Here is a 26804-nt window from a genome sequence, read left to right as displayed (position 1 = left end):
CCATTCGTGTCTCCTCTACCCATACAGCTATCTAAGCTATCTACTTACTATTTACTATATTATTAACATACAGTGTATTACATTCCTGTGTTTAATTTAAAATATGAATAAACCTACCAGTATCAATGGCAACTTAATAGAGTGGCACCATATACATTAAAAAATATATATATATATGGTATAAATATATAATCTATAAAAGAAGTTTAACTTTCTCTGTGGAAGGCTGCCCGAAAAGTCTAAAGTGGAGCCTAAAGTCTTACATCCTTATTTTGGTTAGTGCCACTATTTCCACTTCAGGGGTTTTCTTAAAGTGTAGTAGCCTAATATTGTGGTGCACTGCATATATGGTTGCAAATATGTTCGAAGTCATTTTCCATTTTTGTATTTTGAAATGCATTCAATAGGTAATTCATCCTAAATGTGAACATCATTACCCTTGTTTGGTTACACAAAGATGCGTGTTGAATACTCTAATCCAGATTAGGCCACCAAAGAAGACAACCTTTGCATTTTGCAGTGACTTAATTTATCCGACCTTCATTCTAGTCCCTCAGATGCTCGTAAAACCAGACTTTTCGATTCTCAGTCTGCGTTCTCAAGACTCCTGGGTGGCACCAGTCAGATTTCCACCCACCCAGGCACGTGCACACAAAGACATCAAAGGGGGCTTGAGCCCCTGCCCTTTTACCCGTCTGTAAAAAAGTGCCCTCTCCAGACCATGAATGCAGTTTTTACTACGGTGAAAGAAATCCAAATGCCCTCTTTCCATGCCATACCTGAAGGCAGCATTCAAGAGAATTGCCTTGTCCAAACTCTCCTGAAAAGGCAGTTTTCTTTTTTTTTTATATATATTTTTATCCCACATTATTGCAACCCATTTTTCTCACCCGGTGCCAACTACCTAACTTGTAGTCATGGTTCCCTCGCTCTCCCCCTGCCGCGCCAGGGAGGTTGGGGAGCACCTGGCTGGCTAGGGGGAGGTAGTATAGAAACCAGGACTACTGCATGTTTTTGTGTGAGGGCATATACCCAAGGAGACACAGGGAGAACATGCAAACTCCACACAGAAAGGCCCTATTGCCAACCCCACCTAGGGTGTGGGCACTGATGATGTGGGTGGAGGAACACGCCCCCAGTGCCCACAGCATCCCCCGGCGGGAATCGAACCCAGGACCTTCTAGCTGTGAGGCGAAGTGCTAACCACTGCGCCACCGTGCCCCCTGAAAAGGCCCTTTTAGAAATGTCAGCCCCTGCCTCTCTAACATTCTCTGCATGTCCCTGCGGCCACCCCCCTGGACACACCACTGATCATGTCTTCAACATCGTATTATAAAATTAATCTTTTTAGTTCTGCCTGGCCTATACTGTAGACTGGAGCATATAGCCCAACATGGAGGCACATTGCTGATGGGGAACACAGTCATATGGAGTATTAAGTCAGCTTGAGGCCTTTCTTGTCTTTTTTGTTTTCTTTACAGGGGTTTCTGTTACTTCAACTCGGTGGCCATCGCAGCCAAACTCCTCCAGCAGAGGCTGAATGTCAACAGGATCCTCATCGTGGACTGGGTCAGTCAGTGTCTCCGTGAAGACACCAGCATAGTCGAAAATAATGTAGTCTTGGCTTTAGAACGAGGCAGATTAAAGTTGAGCTAAGTGAGTTTCTCCAAATGTCATCCTTGCATTTAGTGCGGGGCCATAAGGGGAGAGAATGCTCATTTCGTGCAAAAAATAAAATAAAACGCCAAAAAGCGCCAAATTTTGCACAGATGATAATGATTTGGCTAGGGCGCCCGAGTTTGCAACATTCGGGGTCACCACAGCGGCCAAATCAAGTTGGGCTCCCATCGACTTTCTATACAGGAAAATACCCAGAAAAAAGCAAGATTTGAGGGGTCTAACTATAGGGGTTTGTCATGATTCTGAATCCATTGCAAGCATTTGTTTTGCACAAAAAAAACTAAAAAAACTAAAAATGGCCTAACGAAACAATGGTTTAGTGATGAGTCACTTTTCACAGTTTTGTGGGCAAAACAAATGCTTGCAATGGATTCAGAATCATGACAAACCCCTAGTTAGACCCCTCACATCCTACTTAAAGCAGATTTTTCTGGGTGTTTTCCTCCTGTATAGAACGTCGATGGGAGCCCAACTTGATTTGGCCGCTGTGGTTCCAAACTCGGGCACCCTAGCTAAATCATTAGAGCAAGCCCTGGGCTACATAATATGTGCAATATTTGGCGCTTTTAGACTGATTTGCACAAAATGGGCATTCTCTCCCCTGAGAGGTTTAGTGAAGGGATCTGTCACTACCTGCTGCATTATAATTTATTATGTGACAATAAAGGACTTGGAACTTGAAGTGATGTTCGTTGGCGGGATTGTTTAGTGGCATGCAAGCAGGACAATCTGAACAACAAAAAAGACTCCTCAAATCTTTGCTGAAAGAACATATTAGCATCCGAGGAGGTCTTCAGAGAATAACGAGGATGCACAGAAATAGAAAAGTAACTAGGACGCTAGACTTCTTCCCACGTTGGCCTGCTGCCATCGTTCCAGTCCTTCAGTTGTCTGGAAGAAGGTCGTTAGATTATACCTGCTGAACATGGCGGTGAACATGCTGATCTTCATGGCTTTATTCAGTTTTTTGGGGATGGGATGAGGGGTTGATTGATTCTATTGATCAACCCGAATTGATTTAAAAATATATATGTTATTGCATCGGTAACCCATTTAAACCGGGTACACATTATTGCGGGTAATGTTTTGCTTTAGCTATTGAAAAATAGCAGACGAGCTTGTAGATTTTTTTTTGAAAAATCGTGAAAATGTGTAAAATGAAAAAGTGAAAAAGTCATTGAATATTTTGACCCGATTCTATAAGTGTCTTCTAAATCCTTTTAAGGTTTTTTGAAAAAAACATGTTTCTATGTCAGTGGTGCTCAAACTTTTTCATGTCAAGGACCCCCAAAATGATATGCATTTGGCCATGGACCCCCATCTCAAAATATTTAGTTCCAGGGACCCCCAGAAGCAAAATATCTGTTACAAATGTTTGCTTTAAAGAACATTATATTCAAAGATTTGCACACATTTTCACGACTTTAAAAAAAATAGCAGATCTGCAAGCTCGCAGCGCGGCACTCGGTGCCGCGCTGTGAGCTTGTATATCTGCTATTTTTCAATAGCTAAAGCATTAAATAATTCTAGGCCTAAATTGCTAAATCAATACATAAAGAAGAGATATGAAACGCTACAATGAATTCATCTTGCCGGTGTCTAATCTGGTGTCCAGTTTGGACAGAGACTGAGGATTCAACAAGCCAATCGTATTCTGTGCTCTTTGCCCCCTCAGGACGTTCACCATGGCAACGGTACCCAGCAAGCCTTCTACGATGACCCCAACGTCCTCTACTTGTCCATCCATCGCTATGACGACGGCAACTTCTTCCCTGGCAGCGGTGCCCCAGATGAGGTATGTGTGTGTGACTGTGTGTGTGTGTGTGTGTGTGTGTGTGTGTGTGTGTGTGTGTGTGTGTGTGTGTGTGTGAGTGTGACTGTGTGTGTTTCACTGTACATTCTGGTTTGACTGGAGTCAGTGTAGTTTCTGCAGTTTTGGGCACTAAGGTGGCATTCACACAGGCACGTTTTATTGCGATTAAAATTTATCCTGTAACGCAGGGTTCCCCAATAGGCGGCCCGCGGGCCATTTGCGGCCCGCGGGGGGCTACTGTCTGGCCCCCACCAACCCCAGTAATAACGGTGGTATAAGAGCAGCAACAACACTAGTATATCGTCGGGTGGAAATCTTGTATCTCCAAATTTGTACGCTCTTTCCCAAATCATACAAGGCCGTCGCACAAAAGTAGTGAAAACAGCAGATCTACAAGCACACAACGCCTCGCGGTGCGAGGCGTTGCTCTTTTCGAGAATGAATAAAGGTTTCAATCAGATCGGCTGTTTTCACTAGTTTAAATAATTTTTAAAATGATAAATGCAAAACGAACGGTTTTGGACATACAAGATTTTCACCCGACAACGACGATATCTGAACTGACACTGGAGTAGTGGGAACGCCGCCGTCGCCCCCTGCAATGTTGTAGCCCTCAGCTTGGTACCCTAGACATAATTCGGCCCGTGGGGAAAACTAATTGGGGAACCATGCTGTAACGTATTGTCGGAAAATACACAACGTTTGGGCATGTGTGAAGACGCATCCGTATTCTTTTTCGAATCAAAGAAACGAATGCAAATCCACAAAAAACGGTGGTTTCGATTCGCTACAGCATACGCTTCACTGTTGGTGTGAATGCATCCGTCTCAAATACAGGCAATGAAACATTGTGGTAGATTATAGAGCCATGTGCGGGTTAAATCCATAGTTATAATAAGTTAAATCCCCCTCCCGACCGTCCGCTCCCATTAGATTTCTGACCATTAGCCTACGGCCCATGGCTGTCCCCTCAGTACTATGTTTTAAACACTTTTGAGTGTTCCTTGTCAGATTGTATCATGTTATCCTATGTGTCATGATGTGCGCTTACCTGCCTGATCTTGAATAGTTTTCATGAATTCAAACCCTACTCCAACCATTTTTTTTATTGCCAATATTATATGTCTCGTGGACACACAAAAGTAGGTGTGGCCTATTTTATGGCCAAGGAGTCATTTTTACTGATAACTAATGGTTGGAATGGATTCAGCAGCCCCAAAAAACCCTAATTACACACCTCCCACAAAGTTTCCGAAGGGAGTTGTGATTGAAAAAGTTCAGAGGTGATAGTAGACCTTTATGAGCACATTTGTGAAGAAAGCTATTGATTTAGATTTAGTTCCCAGATTGGTCTAACACTCGGCTAACTTTCCCTTACTACTTAGGCTGAGAGCGGACCAATATGGGTGGAACTGGAAGAAATGGTTTTCTTACTGGATACCACAAACCATGTTATGACTCTCCACTAGATGGCGCCTTGTCACTAGAGCATTTTGTACCAGACTTGTAACAAATCCATTATTAGGTCTACCCTTGTGATATAATGCCCACCTCAACACAACTCTGTCCTTTTGTTTACCTGTTTTTTATTGTTGTAAAGTATGTGCCTTTCTCATATCTGTATGTTTATTGATAATAATAAAAAATAAGTTACAAAAAAAAAGTAGCTTTCCCAACCCTGGTGTAGGGCATTCACTAAATATTTGAATATTCGGATATCAAAGTGTTCACTGAACTCGAATATTCGCTTTTCTTTTTTTTATTATTATTGTTTTAGTTGTTTATAGTTTATAAAGCTTGGCTAGATAGGAAGTCATAAGAATGTGTTGTCAATGCCCCTGGGACAAGCACTTGGAATTGTAGGTATTACATTTAATGTGACTCGGTTCCGCAGATAAATATTGTGAAAATAGCAGATCTACATGCTCACAACGCCTCGCAACGCGAGTCGTTGTGAGCATGTAGATCAGCTAACAATGTTCGCCTCTTGCTTACTTAATATTTGAAAGTTTGGCCAGTCCTGTCGAATATTCGACTATTCGAATACTTTGAGGTCGAATAATTTGAATACTATTCACTATTCACTATTCGTGAGCCCTACCCTGGGGATGGATTCACTCATGCACACGTACTTACTGTACTATGTGCCTTCCCTCTGCAGGTGGGCAGCGGGCCAGGGGTGGGCTTCAACGTCAACGTAGCCTTCACTGGCGGGCTGGAACCCCCCATGGGAGACGTAGAGTACTTGGCAGCCTTCAGGTGTTGTACAAAGACACGCGCACACACACACACACACACACACACACACACACACACACACACACACACACACACACACACACACACACACACACACACACAGGGCTGTCACAATTATGACATTTTACATGATGATTAATTGTCACTCAAATAATTGCGATCAACGATTTAATTGTGTCTGTCGTTGTTTGGCTTTTAGGCTTTGAAGTTTGCACATGGTAGATATGACACATATATGACTAAATATACAAAGAACTTACTTACATATTTGACAACTTTATACTTGAAAAGAACATTGATAGTGAAAATAGCCGATCTACAAGCTCACAGCGTGTCGCATTGCGACATGTTGTGAGCTTGTAGATCTGCTATTTCCACTATTTTTGAAAATGTTTGAAAATATGAACCTTTTTTCACCATGTAAACGATTATGACAAAATAATTGTGATTATGTCAAATAATTGCACATAGACGATTATGTAATAATTGTGACAGCCCTACACACACACACACATACACTTGATTGATCGATTGATTGATCATTGAAACCTTTCTTTATTCTCGTAAAGAGCATTGAGGTTCACCCTCATTAGTAATGCTGTCGAGATTACACACACAAAAGAAACAATACAACAACACTATACTGTACATTCTAGGATTCAACATTAAAACACAGAAATAAACCAACGAGAGAAAAAGCTAACAGAAAATGTGTAAATTGTTATTATTGTTATTTTTGTAATTGTGTTGTTGTTTTTCTTTATATTGTTTTGCGGTTTTGTTACGGGATTGTTTTTGTTTTTGTTTTATGTTTGTAAAAAAAAAAAGTTTGATATTCTCTGTAAAAAATGAAAAGAAAAAAAACTCAATAAATATATTGTTAAAAAAAAAGAAAATGTGTAAATTAAAAACAATGACATATTGAGGTAGGGAGATTTAAGAATCGATTTCAGAATTGTCCATGGGAAATTGGGTGTTCATTGCGACCGTCAGGTCGCAGTTACTACCAAAACCTCCACCGGCTGTCTGTCAGTCAGTCAGTCTGTCAGTCTGTCAGTCAGTCTGTCCGTCACGTCACACTTTTCCCCAACTCATATCTCCGCCACCGTTACCCCAATCCATGCCAAACTTTGCACACACACTCCTTGCCTGCCAATCCACAACCTCCACCCCACCAGGGACCTCCAGGGACCCCCTTCCGCCGCTGCCAAAAAGTGCAAAAATGACCACCCAAACGGGGCTGTTCACAGGGAATTCCTGGGGACCACCGACTCCTGGTGCTCCAGAATGGATGCCCCTAGTGGAGGACCCCCGCCACTGCAGCGCACATAAAATGCAGTAACTCGAGCTAGTAGTGACCGGGAGAGCCGGGGCTGGTACCCACGCGTCCGCCTCGGCGGCGCCAAGAGAGCCGTCAACATGAATCTGTCCCATATAGCGCCACCATCAGGCCCATTTTTTCAAACACATTTTTGGACACTGCTCCTACAGATTTTGCCCTAAAATCACACAAATCGGTACACAGTATGTCTACACTCATGTCATCAACATGGATCTGTCCCATATAGCGTTGTGAGGGACTGAGCCAAAGGCATTTGCGAGATCCAGGAACACCTCGTGGAGGTCTGTTCCTTCCTTCTTGGCGACCTGGATCTGATGCCAGATGATACTGGCATGTTCCACACACCCTGAGAAGCCTGAGATACCTGCTTTCTGGATTGACGTGTCAATCAGGTTGTTTCTTTGCAGGTATCCTGCTAGCCTTTGCGCGACCACACTGAAGAAGATTTTTCCCTCGACATTTAGAAGGCTGATCTGGCGGAACTGGCCGATTTCTGATGAGTCCTTTTCCTTGGGGATCAGGATCCCTCCGGCTCTCTGCCAGGACGTTGGTATCTCCTTCTTCTGCCACACGACTTTCATCAGCTTCCAGAGGAATCGCAGGACATCTGGTGCGTTTTTTTGTAGAGCCTGTATGGAACTCCGTCGGGACCTGGAGCTGATGCGGCCCTTGCTCTGCACACTGTTTTGTCTACTTCGCTCCATCTGGGTGGACTGATATCTAGCCCGTGCTCTGGTGGATTAACTGGTGGCATGTCAGATGGGAGCGAAACCTCTTCCTGGTGTCGATCATCTGTGCAGGACTTTTTCAGATGTTCTTACAGGGCAGCCTTTGACACTGAGAGACTTCCGCTCTTCTCCTTTATGAAGAGACTCTTCACAAATTTGAAGGGATCTTTGTAGAAGCGTGATCTTGTTTGCTCCTTCCTTCTGCGCTTCTTCAGGAGGTTTCCAGCCCTCCTCAGTGTCACAAGCCTGCGCTGAATCTCTTCCTGCAGCACATTTATCCTTTCCTTCTCCTCAGAGCCGGTTCTGGGCACACGTGGGCCCTAAGCATGATTCTGCTATGGGGCCTTCCTGATCCAAAAAAAATATTAATATTTTTTATCGTTTTTTAATCGATTTTATAATGGGTTTAATTCTGTTTTTTTAAATATAAATTCACAGATAAATTCAAACAACACACCAGCTGGTCGACTTTTGCTAAATACATTTAGGGAAAAAAAAGCCTCAAATCATGCATGCTCCATCCGATTGCCATGAAAGGCCAAAGACATGACATCCTTTTCACATTGGCCTATTATAGTGCCATCGGTAGGCCACACTAACCTACAGTAACTGAACTGGCGGAGACCTGTTGGCAACTTGCCTGACCAACGTCTACGGTCACGTTAGTATACAGCGGTTCTCTCGTTTTCCTCACAACCTTGTAGGACAGCGAGTTTATCCCGTCTGTTGCCATGGTCCATCTGGTGCGACTGAGAAGATCAAATCTCTCTGGGTTGTCTTCGTTGAGTTTGTCTCTCGCGTGAGGGATATTCTTGGTCCTGCCCACCTCACCGTCGGGACGGGACACCCACATACCCTTAAACACAACCCTTTCGTAAATATCATCATCCTCTCCTCCCCAGGAACAGTAGCTGTTTGGAAAGCCGTTGATCTTCAAATACTGCCCTTTGCTAAAAGAATTGACGCCTCCAAAGTTGGTCGGATATGGCAGACGGAAGTCTGCTGCCTCAATGGCAGCAGACAGGTGACGAGGTTGCCCAAAGCAACCGTACGTGTTGCGGTCGTCCAGTGGAACCAGGTCCACATCACTGAATACGAAACATTCGTACGCATAGTCTTTCAGCGCCTCGGCGTAGCCGATGTTCAGCAGCTTCGCTCTGTTGAACTTCTGGTCTCCGTGTTGATTGATGACAAAAATCCCATAATCCAATTGTTGCCTCTGAAGGAAGGGGTGGAGGTAGCGGAGCCATTGCTTGAGGTGTTCGTCTCTGTTCCTGAAAGGGATTATGACGGCCACTTTCTGGGTGGCGTTGCAGTCCTTGGGCCGATATCGACCACCGGCCTCAACGTCTGGGTTCTCCTTAAGCGTTTGTTCGAGGCTCGCCTCGGATTGGAACTTGACGCTCAGGGGTCCAATCAGGAGAGGAGAGGTCTCAGGACATCGCGATCTTGGGATTCCTTGGGGTGCAGGGGGTGCGGGGTGTGTGGCTTGCACAAGGTACATAAATACATACACTGCATACAAGCATAAACACACAAACACTATCAGCAACTTGACCTGTTTAGACCTTAGCATTCTGACACTCAAACAGTAATCTTCGACAGCGAGGATGGGATACACTAAAGATCACTTAAGTTATATATCACTACAATTAACCTACTGCAGAGAGTCACTGAATGTAGTCAGATTAGATGTTAAATAGGGCCTTTGGCCTGACGTCACAGATAGACTGACGTCACCGATAGACTGGCGTCACGGATAGACTGACGTCACGTGACAAGCTTCCTCCTAGAAATGCTGTTGTAAAATGTGGTGCACCAATAAATTAATGTCATTTAAACCATTAAAATACGACTGTTGACATAGGTCTCTATGTACAGTGATCTGCACGTGTGTATCAGATACATTTAAAGTGAAACTCTGACGGAGGAATAAAACAATGAAAAGACAGGGAGGCATCAGCTGCTGCTGGAACTCAATTCAATCAGTCATAAACACAAATCACCTGAGATCATAACTAGAAAGATTCAAATGGAAATTGCAAGTGTGGTTGCCGTGATTAATTCCGTCTTACCATTTGATTTTTCCCCATTCAAGTCAATGTGGAAAAATAATTCACTAATATATTAATGGCCATATATGTCCTTGTCCTTTTTATGCCCAAATATGGATATCCCTGATGTCATCAACATTAAGCCCTCTGGAATGTCCATATATGGACAATTAGCCCTATTCACAGCCCGCCCACTCAGCAAATTTCTCAGCATCCCCCGGGTGCTGATGTCAATTTAGAAGGGGAAACTATAACAGAAATAGCTGGACTTAAAGCCAACAAATCATTATTTTGAACGGTAAAGTCAATTATAATGCTTTGTGCCTTTTACTATCTTGTGTTCTTGATCATGCTAGCCGTATTTTATACTTTACTATTCGGAAATTGCATTAAATTTGCGATTTCTGTGTTAATTCTATAGGCTTATTAGGATTTTCCCCTTCAAAACGTGACTTCAGCACCCGGGGGATGCTGAGTGGGCGGGCCTTGAATAGGGCTAATTGGACATACAGTACCGTTTGACAGCATTTTCCCATTCAAGTCAATGGAGAAAATTAATTCACTAACTAGAAGCTGTGCTTTTCCGAGCAGGTCAGGTGTATTATTGTGGCCTCCTGGTGGCGCTATAAAAGGCCAATGTGCAACTGGTGCCATGTCTTCTTCTGCCATTAACGGCAATGTGACACTGCATGCATGATTTGAGGCATTTTGTTCCAAAAATGAGTTAGGCAAAAGTCGACCTGCTAGTTTTCTGTCTAAGTATGTAGGAGTAGAAAGGTAAATCGGTACACTATGTCTACTGTCCCATATAGCGGATCTACAAGCTCACAACGCGTCGCGATGCGAGGCGTTCTGAGCTTGTAGATCTGCTATTTCCACTATCAATGTTCTATTTCAAGTATAAAGTTGTCAAATATGTAAGTAATTTCTTTGTATATTTATGTGTCATATCTGCCATGTGCAACTTCAAAGCCTACAAGCCAAACAGGAATATTATTTTCAAGACAGACACACAATTAAATCGTTAATCGCAATTATTTGAGTGACAATTAATCGTCATGTAAAATGTCATAATTGTGACAGCTCTATTTCCAAGTTCAGACTGAACAGGTGGAACCTCGAGTGTAGGGGCTACACTCTCACTTAATCTGACCACGGTTTTACCTACGGTATGTGTTTGACATGAGTGAATTCTGAAATTGGACAGCAATTCAGCAACAAGAAAAGAACAGTTTAGTCCTAATTCATTAATCTTCTAATCCAGGGGTCTTCAACGTTGTCAGGCCGAGGACCCCTTAGTTGAGAGAGAGATGAAGCAGGGACCCCCACAACCTTTTCACAGATTCCATATAATTTCATCTTTTGACAGCACAATCATCAGTGTATTTTGGATTCATGTCAATTTGTGTTTTCAGATATTTAACCACTTGAACCGTCAATACTTGATAAACTTGACCAGCTCTGTACTTAGTCTGCTCTTTTTCCCCTCTTTGCCGAAAATAGCCGATCAACAAGCTCACAACGCCTCGCAGTGCGAGGCGTTGTGAGCTTGTAGATCGGTTATTTTTGGCCAAAGTTCTCCGAATATGGACGCTGGTAAGTGGTTAATATATAAAAGGAGAAAAAAAAAGTTTCTGTCACACAAGGATTTGGAGGACCCCCTGTAGTAACTCTGAGGATCCCCTGTTGAAGACTCCTGTTCTAATCTAAAACAGTAATAGACAGATGAATAGGTTATTATGGTCTTTGATGGAACAGCTTTCATATTGCTATCCGCTGCACATAACTGAACCCAGACCAGTTTAACCCTCCACCCTCTCTTCTCTCCATCAGGTCGGTGGTGATGCCCATCGCTAACGAGTTTGCCCCAGACGTGGTGCTGGTGTCCTCAGGCTTCGACGCTGTGGAAGGCCACCCTTCTCCACTAGGGGGCTACACTCTCACATCCAAATGTACGTAGGGTAGCCAGATAAGTCGACCTCTTTCAAAGTCGACCCAGACTCGTTTCCCAACGGGTCTGAGGCCTTAAACTAGATGCAGATTAGACTAAAATCAAATCTGTGCTTCTGGGGGTCCCTGGAACAAAAAAGTTTGCAATAGGGGTCCATCCGTGGAACAAACTATTTTGAGATGGGGGTCCACGGCCAAAAATACATTTTGGGGGTCCTTAACCACTGATAGGCACATTCTACAAATGTCTTCTAAATCATAACAATTTTCTGAAAAAAACGTATGTGGCCATCAGTGTTTCTCAAACTTTGTCATGTGAAGGACCCCCAGAATGATATGTATTTGGCTACGGACCCCCATCACAAAATATTTTGTTCCAGGGACCCCCAGAAGCAAATATTTGATTTTTGTCTATTCTGCATCTAGCTAAGGCCTCAGACCCGTTGGGAAACGAGTTTGGGGTCGACTGTGAAAGAGGTTGACTTTTCTGGCATTCGTACGTAGCATAACATATAATACTCTGGTGGTTCTCTTGCAGGAGTGTCGCACTAAATTCTGGGCCCTGGGTACTTTAACTATTGAATAATAGCAGATATACAAGCTCACGGCGCGGCACCGAGTGCCGCGCTGCGAGCTTGTATATCTGCTATTTTTGTAAAATCTTGAAAATTTGTTTTTTGAAAAACCTATGTTTCTGTCTATGGTGCTCAAACTTTTTCATGTGAAGGACCCCCAACATGATATGTGTTTGGCCACAGACCCCCATGTCAAAATATTTAGTTCCAGGGACCCCCCCCCAGAAGCAGAATTCGTGTTACAAATACTGTATATTCACAGATTTCCACATATTTTCACGACGTATCAAAAATAGCAGATCTACAAGCTCGCAGCACGGCACAGGGTGCTGCACTGTGAGCTTGTATATCTGCTATTTTTCAATAGCTAAAGTATAAAGTAATCAAGGCCCCTCCACCTTGGGCCCTGGTAACTCAGTCCCACTCCCCTCCCCCCCTCTCTTGTGACGCCCCTGCTTACAGTATATGCTTCTGTTCTCTCTCTCTCTCTCTCTCTCTCTCTCTCTCTCTCTCTCTCTCTCTCTCTCTCTCTCTCTGTCTCTCTCTGCGGTCCAGGTTTCGGCTATCTGACCAGGCAGCTGATGACCCTGGCCGGGGGCAGGGTGGTGCTAGCGCTGGAGGGGGGCCACGACCTGACGGCCATCTGTGACGCCTCAGAGGCCTGCGTGGCCGCCTTGCTGGGCCAGGAGGTGAGGAGAGGGGTCACGACTGACCAGGGACGTGCTGGGCCCCTGATTCAGCCCGGGAAAAAGAGTTGGAGAGGCCCCCATTTCAGATCATGAAGTGACAAGCCAGTGGGCCAATTACATGAGTTATATTTCGTTGTTGTCGGGCGGAAACCTTGTATGTCCAAAATCGATTGTTTTGTATTTATCATTTTAAAAATGATTTAAACTAGTGAAAACAGACGATCTACAAGCACACAACGCCTCGCGGTGCGAGGCGTTGTGTGCTTGTAGATCTGCTGTTTTCACTACTTTTGTGCGACGGCCTTCTATGATGAAGTAGGGCTTTGCTTTGCGAAAAAAATATATAAATTTGAAACTTGGAGATACCAGGTTTCTGCCCGAGAGTGACGATTTACTTTGTTTACCGCCCAGCCCCCAAAATGGAACAAAGGCCGACATTTTATTTGTATTTTTTTCCTAATGGCCGGCCTGGACCGGCCGGGAATGAACCGGCCGTTCGGGAGTTGTCCCGCTTTTCCCAATGGCCAGCAAGTCCCTGCGACTGACCCTAATGTAAAGCTTTGAAACAACTCCCCTAATGAAAGGGAATGTTTATTATTTGGGAAGGGGGAAAATTAATCCATTGGCCACCAATCGCGCTAAAACGCTTATTTGATATCACCGTGGTTGGCAGCTATTAACGCCAAAACCTGTGAATCAGTCTTTTCATTGTTCGATGAGTGCCCATCCCGGGTATACCCGGGCAAAATAAAAGGCTGCATAAAGTGCCTATCCCGGGTATGCCCGGGATATATACTGCAAATACAGTAAAGTTGTTTCACCTTACCGTGGGTCTGGGCTGTCCACTGAGCATCGGCAATGGCAGTTTGTCTGCGCACGTTGACTTGCACGCAAAGTGAAAATCCTCCATAGAAACCTATTGATCTTGCAACAAAGAAGCCTCATTATCTCGAAAGAATACATTTTGATCCCAAGGCTGGCATTTTTCACGGCAAAATAGCGCTCCAATGATGGTTTTCTGCAATCGGCCGCCATTACGGCCAGTTTCTAAACTACATCTGTTTAAGGTTGAAAAAAGTAAAGTGACCAAAAATCTGTGCATTTTCACCCCGGCTTTTCAAAATAAGAGCGGCCGCCTATGGGAGTTAGTCAGGGCACTCTGCGCCCCTTCATCCCTCCAAAGTAAAGGAAGGGTAAATGGGTACTGCCATCTCCTGCACCGGGTAGCGATGCAGGGACTCAATTTCCCATGATCCATCGGAAGATGACGTCATCTGGATGACATCATGTTTGCACAGACCGACGATAAAACTCCCAGATTGTGTTGATTGTCAAAACATTGTCCCATTGACTGTCTGTCTGTCTGTCTGTCTGTCTGTCTGTCTTTACAGCTGGAACCACTGCCAAAGTCCATACTGGAGCAGAGGCCCAACCCCAACGCTGTTGCATCCCTGGAGAAGGTTGTAGAGATTCACAGTGAGTTGACCATTAGACAACGGACTCTCAACTCATCTCAAAACAATCATTTAGCTGGGGACCCCTCTGTAAGCCCCTCGAAGGACCCATTGGATCGCCGTGACGTCATCGGGCGATGACGTATTTTGAGTCAAAATATATTTGGTGACCATAGGCTAGTGCGCGGATCGCGACCGAGTATTTCCCGGTGAACCTAAGCGCAAAGGTGGGGGCCGATGGGCAAGGAGGGTTGTGAGCTTATGAGAAACAACTAAAGAAGACCTTAAAACCTGGCGAAAACAGTTGCGTGCATTCTTGCCCCCGCGCAAGATTAGATCATGAGGATAAAGGAAATCATTAAATGTAAAACATTAAATTAACTTCTGAAAAGCCTACACTATAGCCTACTAATAACTGGTGAACCGCGATCTTGCCACACGTGAATAATTGTGGTTGTAAAGAACAACACAGACAATATAAATCCTTAGTCAATTGGCGACAAGTCTCTTACTAAATCGGCAAGAGTGCCTCTCATTCTCAATACATAAATGCTAAGCTATATAAGCTCTCCATCATCAGCAATAGTCAGTGGTGCGTGTGTTCCCCACACTCCCAAGCCCCCACCGTTGCGCTTAGGTTCACCGGGAAATACTCGGTCGCGGCGGCTAGTGCAGTGGTTCTCAACCTTTTCAGGCTGTGACCCCCAAAATAATCATATTTTAACTGGGGACCCCCCCCCCCCACCCTACGAGCACTAAGAGTTGAGGCATTACATTTTGTATAACACGATTCTATTGAAAATAGCAGATCGTCTATTTTCAAAATTTCTGCCTCTAATATTTGACAATTTGGACAATGTTTAATTTGTTATTTCAGAGGTATTAAAAAGTCCCTAAATTGTCAGTTTAGAAATGTGCATATACCCTCTATACACTTAAACTTTATGTTGGTTTGTTTACTGTTGAGTGAGAAAACAATGTTGCACATTAATCATCTGGGACCCCCAGAAATAATTTGGGGACCCCCTGGGGGTCCCGACCCACAGGTTGAGAGCCACTAGTCTAGAAGGGGATCAAGGTCTGTTCACGGCTAAACTTGCAAATCACTCAACCAATCGGCAGCACATTTCTAAATAAGTAAATCACTGGATATTAGGCTTGGGATGTTATATTTTCTTGCCGTTTGGCAGAGTCACCATCCCTCCATATTTGGGCAAGACTGGCCGCCGGATCCACAGGGAAGCCACGTTGTTATTGCCTCATTTTCTCCTCTGATTTCTCTCAACCTCCCGTTTTGTCCCCCTCTCCTCCATCCTCTCTAGAGATGTGACGTTCGCGAACGAATCGAATCTTTTGAACGGCTCTTTGAAGTGAACGATGGGTTCGCGGAGTAGGGAGTCGTTCATTTGGCTCGCGGCGCGGTGCGGCGGCGCCGCGATGCGCGGCAATGTGCAGCTATCTAGGAAGCAAATTAAGACTCTACAGTTTGATTTGATCATAGCTTAGACAATTATTAAGCGATTTATATAATTAAAACGTCTCCATATTGCTTGGGAAGTCCACTTCCATGACAAATGACTGTATTATGTCCCTGTAAATATTTAAATGTTTGCTATTTTAAAATACCCGATGTACAAGCTCACATTGTGCCAGGCCTAGCCAGTTGGTAAATCCTGGCTATATACGCCGCTAGGGAGGAGCGAGTTCAGTGTTGCCTGCTTGGTTTTTTAAGGTGTTGCATGAATAACATTAGTCAAGGTAGCTTAATTTACACACACGTTTTATAAAAAAGGGTAAACTGTCAGCAGAGGAATGTGGTGCTAGACCGTGCTACCTTGTGGATTCATGTTTCAACGAAAATATATAAATATGCATTGAGCCAAAAGAGCCAAATGAGCCAGTCTTTTGAACGGCTCTTTTAAGTGAGCCAGATCCATGGCTCTGGCTCACTTCAAATAGCCATAAATTGCATCTCTAATCCTCTCCTTCCTCCTTTCTATTGTAGTTGTTTTAGTTTAGTTTAGTTTGTTTGATCAGCTCACAGTAGCAAGCATACATTTGTACAAGTCATATTCCATAAAAGCATAATCACTGTTTGAGGTGATCAAAAGGAATAGGCTGAAGCTATAAAGCTTATGAATGTCCTTCCTACATATTCATGGTTTAAGATACATTAATATGTTTTAAAAGTGTTCAACTAACTGTACCATATAAATAGAGTGTAAATAAAAAAGAAACTGTAATTACAAGCTCAAAATACATCAACAATGCAAATCGAAGAATGCCTATCCTACATATTCATGGTTTAAGATCCAGAAATATGTTATAAGAGTATACAAGTTCCAGGGTTCCCACGGTCATGACATTCCTGGAAATATTTTGAAATTAGAAAAATATTTTTCCAGTACTGGAAAAGTTTTGGAATTGATCAAGGGTCCTGGAAGGTCCTGGAAAAAATAGCTATGCATTGTCTTTGGTTATTGATTTTGTTAATACCTCTGAAATGACAAATTAAACATGGGCCAAATTGTCAAATATTTGAGGCAGAAATTGTGAAAATCTACATGCTCACAACGCCTCGCAAGTTGTGAGCTTGTAGATCAGCTATTTTCACAATAGAACCGTGTTGTACAAAATTCCTCAACTCTTAGTGCTCGTCAGGGTGGGGGGTCCCCAGTTAAAACATGATTATTTCAGGGGCCACGGCCTGAAAAGGTTGAGAACCACTGACATACACTACCTGTCTTTGGGCATTGCGCATAGAAGTAAGCGACCTGTTATTGAGCTGAATTATTGTTATATCGTCCTGGAAATTGGGTTAAATATTCTGGAAATGTTTTGGAAATTAATTGGTAAAAATGTGTGGGAACCCTGAAGTTCACCATAATTATAAAGAGAATGAAAATGAAATAAATGCCTCTGCTTGTCCTCCCCTCCTCCTCCTCCCAGGTAAGTACTGGTGCTCGGTGCAGCTGACGTCGCCACGGCTGGGCCTGTCCCTGCTGGAAGCCAAGAGAGGAGACTCGGAGGAGGCCGAGGCGGTCAGCGCCATGGCCCTGCTGTCCGTGGCCAACTCCAATGCCATGGACCAAAGGTAGGTTGTCCCACCTCAATGGGTGGAACTATCAGTGGTGTAATGCAGGGGTTTCCAAAGTGGGTGACGGGGCACCCTGGGGTGCCGCGACGGTAGTCCAGGGGTTCCGCGAGATAATTTGGAATTTATTTGGACACTTGAACAAGTATTTAGTATCATTTTAAACTTGAAGTACAAAGTTTTTTTCAGTCAGTTCTAACCAAAATGCCTATTATCTCAACGTTTTCCTCGCAACCTAATCACTAAAATATCGTCACTGTCGGGCAGAAACCTCGTATCTCCAAGTTTCAAAATGTGTACGTCTTTTGGTAAAGCAAAGCCCTGCTTCATCATACAAGACTGTCGCACACAACTAGTGAAAACAGCCGATCTACAAGCACACAACGCCTCGCGATGCGAGGCGTTGTGTGCATGTAGATCTGCTGTTTTCTCTAGTTTAGTACATTTTGTAGATGATAAATACAAAACGAACGGTTTGGACATACAAGGTTTCCCCCCTACAACGACGATATGCTATAAATATAACGTGCTGGGAGTGAAAATTATAATGTAGGGGTGCCTCTGATTAAAAAAAATATTTATGGGGTGCCCTGAGACAAAAAAGTTTGGGAACCCCTGGTGTAACTATCAGTGGTGTAATGGTCAGACCATGACGTGTGGCTGGTACTTTTTTCATGCGCATGCACAGGTACGGTACGGATCTGCACGCTAGAACGCGTGTCCCCCCGATTCGTAAGCCAAGTAAATGGCTACTTGGCTTTACACATACACTAAGCAGTAGAAGAGGGTAATACTCGTTCAAAGCAATGTTGTTGTATGAATTCCTTGAGAAGATTTTCAAAGACTAAAACTAAGCTAAAAACTAGTAATTTCCTATGCAAACATGTTTCCTACTACAATTTACACCTGTAAAAAAGGAAAATTCATATTAATCCATACATTATAGGCACGTGTGCTTATTAAATGACCGTCCCCCTGGAAAAAGAAACACCATTACACCACCGGTAACTAATGGCCGGAACCCTAGTCAACATGGTTGTCACGTTAATAGAGTGCAAAGAAAAACTATTGAAGTGCTACAAAGTAACTAGGATACCAGGTAAACATCAAGCATGGAGCTAGCATCTGCACAGCCTGGGAGCAAGGAGAGAGAATTAAGAGCTGTCTAGGACGCTTGGAGTGATGGCCAGGTAGTTCTAAAGCAAGGGACAGATGTCCCATGTTAGCTTGCTAAATGTTATTGTTTTAATGAGTTGAGTCAACAGGTTCACCTCCCAAATGGTGGGTGTCTTGCTTCGGACTGAGACCCATTTAGACCGGGTTGTACGCATTATTGCGTATCATTTTGTGCGTATCATTTTGTGCGTATCATTTTGTGCTTTAACTATTTAAAAAAATGGCAGATATAGGCTACAAGCTCACAGCGCGGCACCGATTGCCTCGCTGTGAGCTTGTAGATCTGCCATTTTTGCAATTCTTTGAATATTTTGACCCGATTCTATAAGTGTCTTCTGAATCCGCCTAAGGTTTTTTGAAAAAGATATGTTTCTATGTCAAAACTTGACATGCTCAAACTTTTTCATGTGAAGGACCCCCAAAATGATATGTATTTGGCCACGGACCCCCATCTCAAAATATTGTATCAGGGACCCCCCAGAAGCAAATATTTGAGTTACAAATGTTTGCTTTAAAAAAAGACATAATATTCAAAGATTTGCACAAATCTTCGTGATTTTTCAAAAATGGCAGACATACAAGCTCACAGCGCGGCACTCGGTGCCGCGCTGTGAGCTTGTATATCTGCTATTTTTCAATGGTTAAAGCAGAAATGGCTTAATAATGTCTGTGCGTCTCTCTAACGTGTCCCCCTAGGCTAGAGGATGAACCCATGGAGGAGGAGGAACCACTGTAACGGAGGGAAGCATCAAGGTGTCGCGCTGTGTCACCGTTCCACTTCTCTCCGGAGAGAACGCCTCTTTGACCTGCGAAGAGTCTCCAACTGACCCCTTCATTTAGTCCCCCCTAACCCCACTCGACCGCGTCAGTCATCTTTGATTGGCGGGCCCCTCGGCCTATAGCGAGGGAGAGGGGGTGGGCTCAGCCTCGTAGCAGGGAGCCAATCAGGAGACAGAGGACAGAACTGGGGGTTAAACATAATAATAAAAGCTCGGTGTTTGCGTAGCGACACTCGCTCAGAGACTTGATTTTCTGCCAGCCTTCGACCCTATCGACCCCCTACCAACACACATACACACACACACACACACACACACACACACACACACACATACCTGTCCCCTCAAGTTAGTCCAAGGCGGCAGCAGCGGCTGGCAAAGGGAGCACGTATGAAGGTCGCAGATGTGGGTCGTACGAAGCGGGGGAGGGGTGAGTGTTAGGGCTTGTCGCGGGAAAAGGTGCGACACGCTTTCCTGCGCAGAAAAATACGGTGCTCTTTTCCATCACTGCCCTCTCAACCACACACGGACACTGGAGGGTTAGTGGACACATGCCGCCCCACCCCCCACCTCCCTGGCTGTCAAGTCACAGCACCCATGGGTGGGGGACGGACGCAGGGGGGCGGGGTATTCCTTTCTCTATTTTCTCGACTACTTTTTCCTTACGAAAACAACAAGGGCATCTCCCGAAAACGGAGAGAAAAAAAACGTTCACATTTTAAGAGGATACTTTCACTGTGGACTTTGATCGGCCGAAGCTGGCCGCGCCGCGCCGTCGGCTTTTACAAAGATTTTGAAGATGGGGCGGGGGGGAGGCCGTCGTCTCATTGGACCAGCCTGTCGTCGGGCAGGACAGAGGGTCGGGCGGAATGAGAGGAGTGCCTTTGGCGAGGATCCGCTGGATTTTTAGGATTGTTCAGGAAAAAGAAGATTGCCTTAAGCTAAAAAAAAATATGAAATGTCTCTTTCGCTATGGGAACTAAGTGAGAGGGAGAGAGAGAGAGTGTGAGAGAGAGAGACGGATGGTTTCCGGTCCTTGAGGATAGAGTGATGGAAATAAAAGCAAAACAATCTTTCCGCATGTTTACTTGGAACGTGACGCAGACAACGTTTAGTGTCCGTCACAGCCTCTCTTGAAGCGTTACTTTACTTTTGGATGGATCTATTTTTCTGTGTAAAAAGAAAATGCTTTGAAAAGGTAGTTGCCAGCTTCAGTAGAAAAAAACAATACGCGAGCAAACGTGGAGATATTCACCATTGAATTAGATTGAACACTGTCAAAGGTCTAGCCTTTTATGTAGCTTCCCTTTAACCCAAGTCATTGCTTTGTAAACCACCTAAGGCATGCATTTCGGCAGAGACCTTTTTCTTTTCTTTTTCCCTTTTTTTTCAAAATTCGAATGTTATCCCAAAAAGAGGGAAGAATTTCAAGCCGGAGAAAGCCAAAGCATGAGTTTGAATAATAGTCCTTTTTACACCACTACCTGGCAACGTTGTCAAGCATTTCTAGTTTGAATTAAGGTTCTTAATACCAAGTAAACACTGTTTTGCTAATTTAATTCTTCACAGTGTCACGGGAGTGGTCCTTTCTTTAAGTAGGCTGATGGACCTGCTAAGCTTGGCCAGTTGACGTCTACCGTGGCTACTGGGCTCTTCCGTGCTTGGCCAGTTGTGAATCTACATTGGCTACCTGGCTCTGACGTGCTTGGCCAGTTGGCAACTACCTTGGCTACTGGGCTCAACGTCAGTCGTGTATATTGAATTGAATATATTTTGAAAGGGCAATAATTGAGTATTGCCCGTTTGTACCTACATGTATGATTTCCACATCCGAGTTGTCAGTTTTACTATATCAAAGTATTTGGTATGTGTATGTCCACTTTTTATTTTTGATGTATAAGATTATTTTTCTAACTTTTTTCATCCATAGTTTTTGTTCAGTTTTTTTTTATCCATTTGTTGTTGTTTTTTTTCTGGATAGCTATAGGGTCGCCATTCACATACTGAATTATGATTGTTACTTGTTACGAGATGATTTTCTGTCTTTCTCTCTATCTTTCTTTACTTGTCTTTCACTTCTTTCTTTCCTACTTTCTCTCTCTGTTCTCTCTTTCTTGTATTTATCAGAAACAAGGAGCGACTTCTTCTTCGACTTTTCTCGGCCCGTCTGCAATTCCATCAGTTGTGTATTTATAACTTGTACTGTTTATAGGAGATTTGTATATGGAAAAATCTATAAATGTATTCTAAGTAATGACAGCTATGACGTTGTGAAAACAGTATGGCGCGGGACATCTTTAAAAAAAAGAAATATTTGAAAAGCAGCATTTTAAACTCTTCTTTGACTGCACTGTTTTTAAGAGTCTCCCCAACTGAAACGCGATCGCGCAGCATTAGCCTGGCACTGCAGTTGAACTTTTAACAACCTCAGTAAACAGCTGACAACTTGGTTACACGAAGCCTGATTTATTCTTAGTTGCGCGTGGGTGTCGCGCATCGGAAATAGCTGATTTACAATGTCACAGCTGCTACAGCTGTGAGCTTTTACATCTAGTTGGGTCGTTTCCGATGCTTCCGTGACCGTGGAAAGCGATGGTCCGTTTTGTCAACTATGAAGGTTAAATAACAAATTGAGCTCCCACGCCCCTCGCAAAAATGCGGGCAAAATCTTTGATAGCCACTGAAAGTTTGCGTCTCATTCACTTACTATAAAGGAATAAATACCCCCAAAAAACTGCTTTAAGTAGCATGTGAGGGTTCAAACTAGGGTTTTTTAATTATTCTGAATCCATTGCAAGCATTTGTTTTGCACAAAAAAAAACATTCCTTGGGCTAAAACGGCCCGACAAAACTATGGTTTAGTGATGAGTCATCACTTTTCACAGTTTTATGGGGTCCGTTTTTAGCCCAAGGAATGTTTTTCATGCAAAAATAATGCTTGCAATGGATTCATAATAATAAAAAAAAAACCCTAGTTTGACCCCTCACATGCTACTTAAAGCAGAGTTTTGGGGGTATATTTTTCCTTTATAGTATAGTGTATAGTAAGTGAATGAGGCTGTCAAAGATTATGCCCGCATTTTTGCGAGGGGCATGGGAGCTCAATTTGTAATTTAACCGTCATAGTTGACAAAACCACTGAGAAATGGACCTATGCTCACCACGGTCACGGAAGTATCGGAAACGACCCAACTAATCAGCTACTTTAGGTTTGCAAAACTGGCGTCCAACGCCAGTACTAAATGATGCATTTGCTGTCAGTGGCGTCCGTTCAGCAAAAGCTAAGGTATGGCAACATGACTGGTGTCTTGCACGTGTGCCTTTGCGCACGTGCAAGACACCAGTCATGTTGCCATACCTTAGCAACAGGCATGATGAATTCATTTTAATAAGTACATTTACATTTTTCCCCTGTAGCCAAGCCAGGTATATGGCAGCTGCCATGCCTTGCCATACCCAATTGACGCCTCTGTTTGCTGTAGTGGTGCATGGATGACACACACACGCCTTTGAACTGTGATGTCATCACCGTGCACGTCCAAAAAGAAAACGGTAATAATTTGGATGCTATTTTATGTAGGAGAGGAGAGGGTGGGACTTCATGTTGAGTGACGTTACCTTTTCCGTGAATGTCGTCGTGACAAAACGAAAGCGATTTTTCTAGACCAACTTTTATCAAAAGGATCGTGCAACAAAGTAGAGCCCGACCGATGCCATATCTTTTGACCGATGCCGATGTTTGCCGATGGAGAGTGCTAGACCACCGATCGCCGATGTTTAACCGATGTTTTGTAATAATATAAAATAATAATAAAATAACCAAAATTTCAAAAACTTCTTACCTTCAAAAACTTTTTTCCCTTTTTTTACCATTGGTCCGGGGACCACCATTGGTCCTTGAGGGGTTTCCAGGTGGTCCCCAGCAAAATTATGGAGATTTGGTAACCAAATGGACCCTTTATAAGATCTTTAACTCATGAGTGTAAAATGAAACCCAATGGATCCTTACGGCCAACGACAATATATTCTACATTTTGGGTCTGAGTGGCTAAATGTCATCAAATGGTGGTCTAATATTACTTATAAAAACGACCGATACATCGGAGAGATAATGACCGGTGTCTGATACCGACATCGGGGTCCAAAAATGACCCATATATCGGTTTGACCGACATATCGGTCGGGCTCTACAACAAAGTATGAATTAACTTTTAGATAGTGAGACACAGTAAAAGGGAAGTGTTATTTTGACTCCCAACTTTCACCAGATGGGTAAGAATTCTCTTTGTGCTGGTATTGTACAAGTACAGTAACATCGTTGTCTCCATCTTCCCTTCTCCAGCATCGAATTTAGCCTGGTTATAAATGTCAATATTCTGTAACAATCATTCTGTAGCCAAAGCTACAAAATCAGCCTGAAATATTCCCTCCATCGGCCTACTACTTTTTTAAAAAGTTTAGCGATGACCATTGTCTTTATTTTACTCATTTTAATGTTATAATTTCACTAAGACTTTTAAATGTTTGGGATTCATTTGTTATTTTTTCCATGTTTGACAAAACATTCCACTTGTTTTATTGTTTGATTTGGCTAGTATATATTTTTTTTTATCAAAATCTTGAATTCGAGGTTCAGCAATTGATCTCTCAAAATGTAATTCTTTTCCCTGACATTTCTTTATTTCTTTCGCTGTCTACTCGCGCCAACTCTAACTCTTTGCATGGTTTGTGAGTCAGCATGCCTGTTTGTCTATGTAACAAACTGTATTTGCACAATAGAAGAAGACACTGGAGGACCCCCTCCCCCCCCTACCCTAAACCCCCTTAGGTCCTCCCATGGCATCCCAGAAAAACGAGAGTGGGACGGTCTCGTCAGTGTACAAACAATTCAAAAGACTTTGTCCGCGCTGGCAAATTATTTGATATTGCTCTTCTCGATTATCGTTTCCGACGAGTGATTTTAACACGGTTCAGCACTTACAAGCTACATGATGGATGTGAGACTGCATTTAAAGAGGAACACACTCAGCCAAACCTCTGATATATTCACACCTTAAAAGACTCGACTCTCCCAAAGAATGTTTTTTTCTTTCTAAAGAATTGTGTTCTATCACGGTATAGAGAAAACAATGGTTATTGATTTGAGAAAAAAGGTTTGGAAAAGGGCACCTTCATGTGATTGTCATACCCACCATGGCCAGTTATGTATAGCCTACACTCATTGGCCACTTTGTTACGCACACCTACCTAGTAAGATGGAAGATGGCTTCAAGGTTTGACGAGAGATGCCTATCTGTTAGTTTGAGTCAGTCTGGCCATTCCCATCCACCGCTAGTCTTAGGGGCCTTTTCCACTGGCAAAGACCTGGTTCAGGTTTTTTCTCCCGCCTACGGGATGACAACTTTCTTGGAACCTTGGTTTGTTCTTGTGAACCGGCCGCGAACCAACTTTTACGGTTCGGAACCAACTCGGTTCTCGGTGGAAAAGCTCACCTCTGGTTAATCCCATAGGCGGGAGAAAGTACCCGAACCGGTTCTTTACCGGTGGAAAGGGCCCCTTATTAACTAGACTGCACTCTGTCCAGGTGCCAACTTGCGCGTTGTGCACTCATAGTCACTTTCCGAAGAAAACTACGAAGTGTGACCAGCAGAGCGTGCAAGTAGGGTGGTGAGTGCTGTCTGTATGTATGTGGGTAGGCAAGTTGGCTCTGTTGAGGAGCCAACATGCCCCTTGTTATTTATATCAAACTAAAAGACTACAAGATTTTGATATTTTGTCGATAAGACTAGACTAGACTAAAACAGTTTCAGAAGACTAAGACTATTATTTGTGTTATTCAAAAAACCTAAGACTAAATCTAAGTCTAAGACTAATGGCTGTCAAAATTAACACTGGTATGTAACTGCAATGAAATTAAAGCCAAATACATATTTTATGTATGGTTTATTTTGAACAAGTAACAGGCAGTAGAAGACAATGACTTGTTCAGAGTTATGTGGTTATATTTAGCCCAGAAGACTTAGCCTAAAAGACGAAGACTAAAATACTAAGACTAATCCCAAAAGACAAAAGACTAAGCCATTTTGATATTACTAAGACTAGACTAGACTAAAACAATTTCAGAAGACTAAGACAGGACTAATACTAAATAGTGTGTTATTCAAAAGACTAAGACTAAATCAAAATTTGCGGAAATAATTAACACTGATTTATATCAGGTCGCACTTGGTGGTGACGTCACAGAGAACGCTGACCCCTTATTGGCTAAAGGCCCTGCCTTTGTACTGTAGGCTGGATACAGACAGCACCAAACACGGTACTTGCGCACTCTGCATTTTCGGTTATTTTTGGTTTTATCGCACCATTCTATCCAAGCTCTCTAGAGCTGTGTGAGAAAATCCAAGGTACGGTATAGGTGGCTGTTTCTGAGATGCTGGAGTCACTACAACACGCGGGCGGCTTACCCGTTCAAATGTTTAGCTGAACAGTAACCGAACCTTGGAGGAGCAGGCTATTTGTTTTAGCGAGCAGGTGTACCTAATGAAATGGCCACTGAGTGTGTGTGTATGTACAGTGTATATATATATATATATATATATATATATATACACACACACACACACCACTGTGGCTCAAGAGCAATTCTTGGTTTACATGTAAATGGAAAAAATATGTTATTTTTTTGTTTGTTGTTTGTCTCTCTCTATTGATGAAAAATATTTTTTTTTTGTTTTTGTTTTTTGTTTTGTTTTTTTGGGACCTACGCTTTGGACATTTCATCTCTGACATCATCCATAAAATATATTTCAGAAAATTACAAAGTATAACTGGCTGGCTTATTTTGACTTTGCTGTGTTTTATCCCATGGGACACTTGGACATTGGAACTAAATGTTGTCACGGGGTAAAACGTGATCGATATTGTGGTTGGTGGTGGTGGGGGGGTCACACGTTTCCAACCTCTTTGGAAATGTCCCGCATCCCTAATTGAATTTCTTGGGCTCATGAGCTGCCTCGACCTTGGGTAAAATCATTTAGGCAAATACGTTGCAACGCGTTGTGTGCTTGTAGATCTGCTATTTTTTGGCAAATCATGTTCCGCCCCAGGATATTGAATTTGGATTATCACGATAATATCGTAAATCGTCATTTCTTTTGTCACAATAATCGTGATATGAAATGTTCATATCGTCCCATCCCTACTGTGGACTT

At 43.2% G+C, this 26804-nt stretch overlaps 2 protein-coding genes and 1 long non-coding RNA gene across 4 annotated transcripts in view; 1 reads left to right on the top strand and 2 right to left on the bottom strand.

Annotated features, from left to right (window-relative positions):
- The window catches only part of LOC308280432 (histone deacetylase 4-like), a gene marked incomplete at its 5' end in the record, with an annotated part of 180135 nt that extends 159815 nt beyond the window's left edge, over positions 1-20320 (top strand). For both annotated transcript variants that reach the window (XM_080720696.1, XM_080720695.1), the window contains 8 exons: positions 1482-1569; positions 3356-3475; positions 5655-5752; positions 11710-11828; positions 12957-13090; positions 14482-14566; positions 17494-17638; positions 19511-20320. In XM_080720696.1, coding sequence (XP_080576822.1) covers positions 1482-1569; positions 3356-3475; positions 5655-5752; positions 11710-11828; positions 12957-13090; positions 14482-14566; positions 17494-17638; positions 19511-19550 — 829 coding nt within the window. In that variant the 3' untranslated portion in view covers positions 19551-20320. The remainder of the gene's footprint in view (positions 1-1481; positions 1570-3355; positions 3476-5654; positions 5753-11709; positions 11829-12956; positions 13091-14481; positions 14567-17493; positions 17639-19510) is intronic.
- LOC308309357 (beta-1,4-galactosyltransferase 1-like) lies at positions 7912-9326 on the bottom strand (the record flags this gene model as incomplete). Its single annotated transcript, XM_080754906.1, has 2 exons — positions 7912-8125; positions 8494-9326. 2 exons carry the CDS (start codon positions 9324-9326, stop codon positions 7912-7914), a joined length of 1047 nt encoding a protein of 348 aa, XP_080611032.1.
- Positions 20321-23474: 3154 nt separating the features above from the next.
- Positions 23475-26343, bottom strand: LOC308280371. Its single transcript, XR_013961722.1, has 2 exons — positions 25830-26343; positions 23475-25767 (listed from the first exon to the last, which is right to left on the bottom strand). It is a non-coding gene; the product is annotated as an uncharacterized lncRNA (long non-coding RNA).
- Positions 26344-26804: the final 461 nt, after the last annotated feature.

The sequence above is a fragment of the Nannobrachium achirus genome (assembly GCF_963921795.1).
Source record: "Nannobrachium achirus genome assembly, chromosome: 24".
NCBI lineage: Eukaryota > Metazoa > Chordata > Actinopteri > Myctophiformes > Myctophidae > Nannobrachium > Nannobrachium achirus.
The sequence above is the reverse complement of the archived record's forward strand: the minus strand, read 5'-3'. Positions and strand labels throughout refer to the sequence as shown.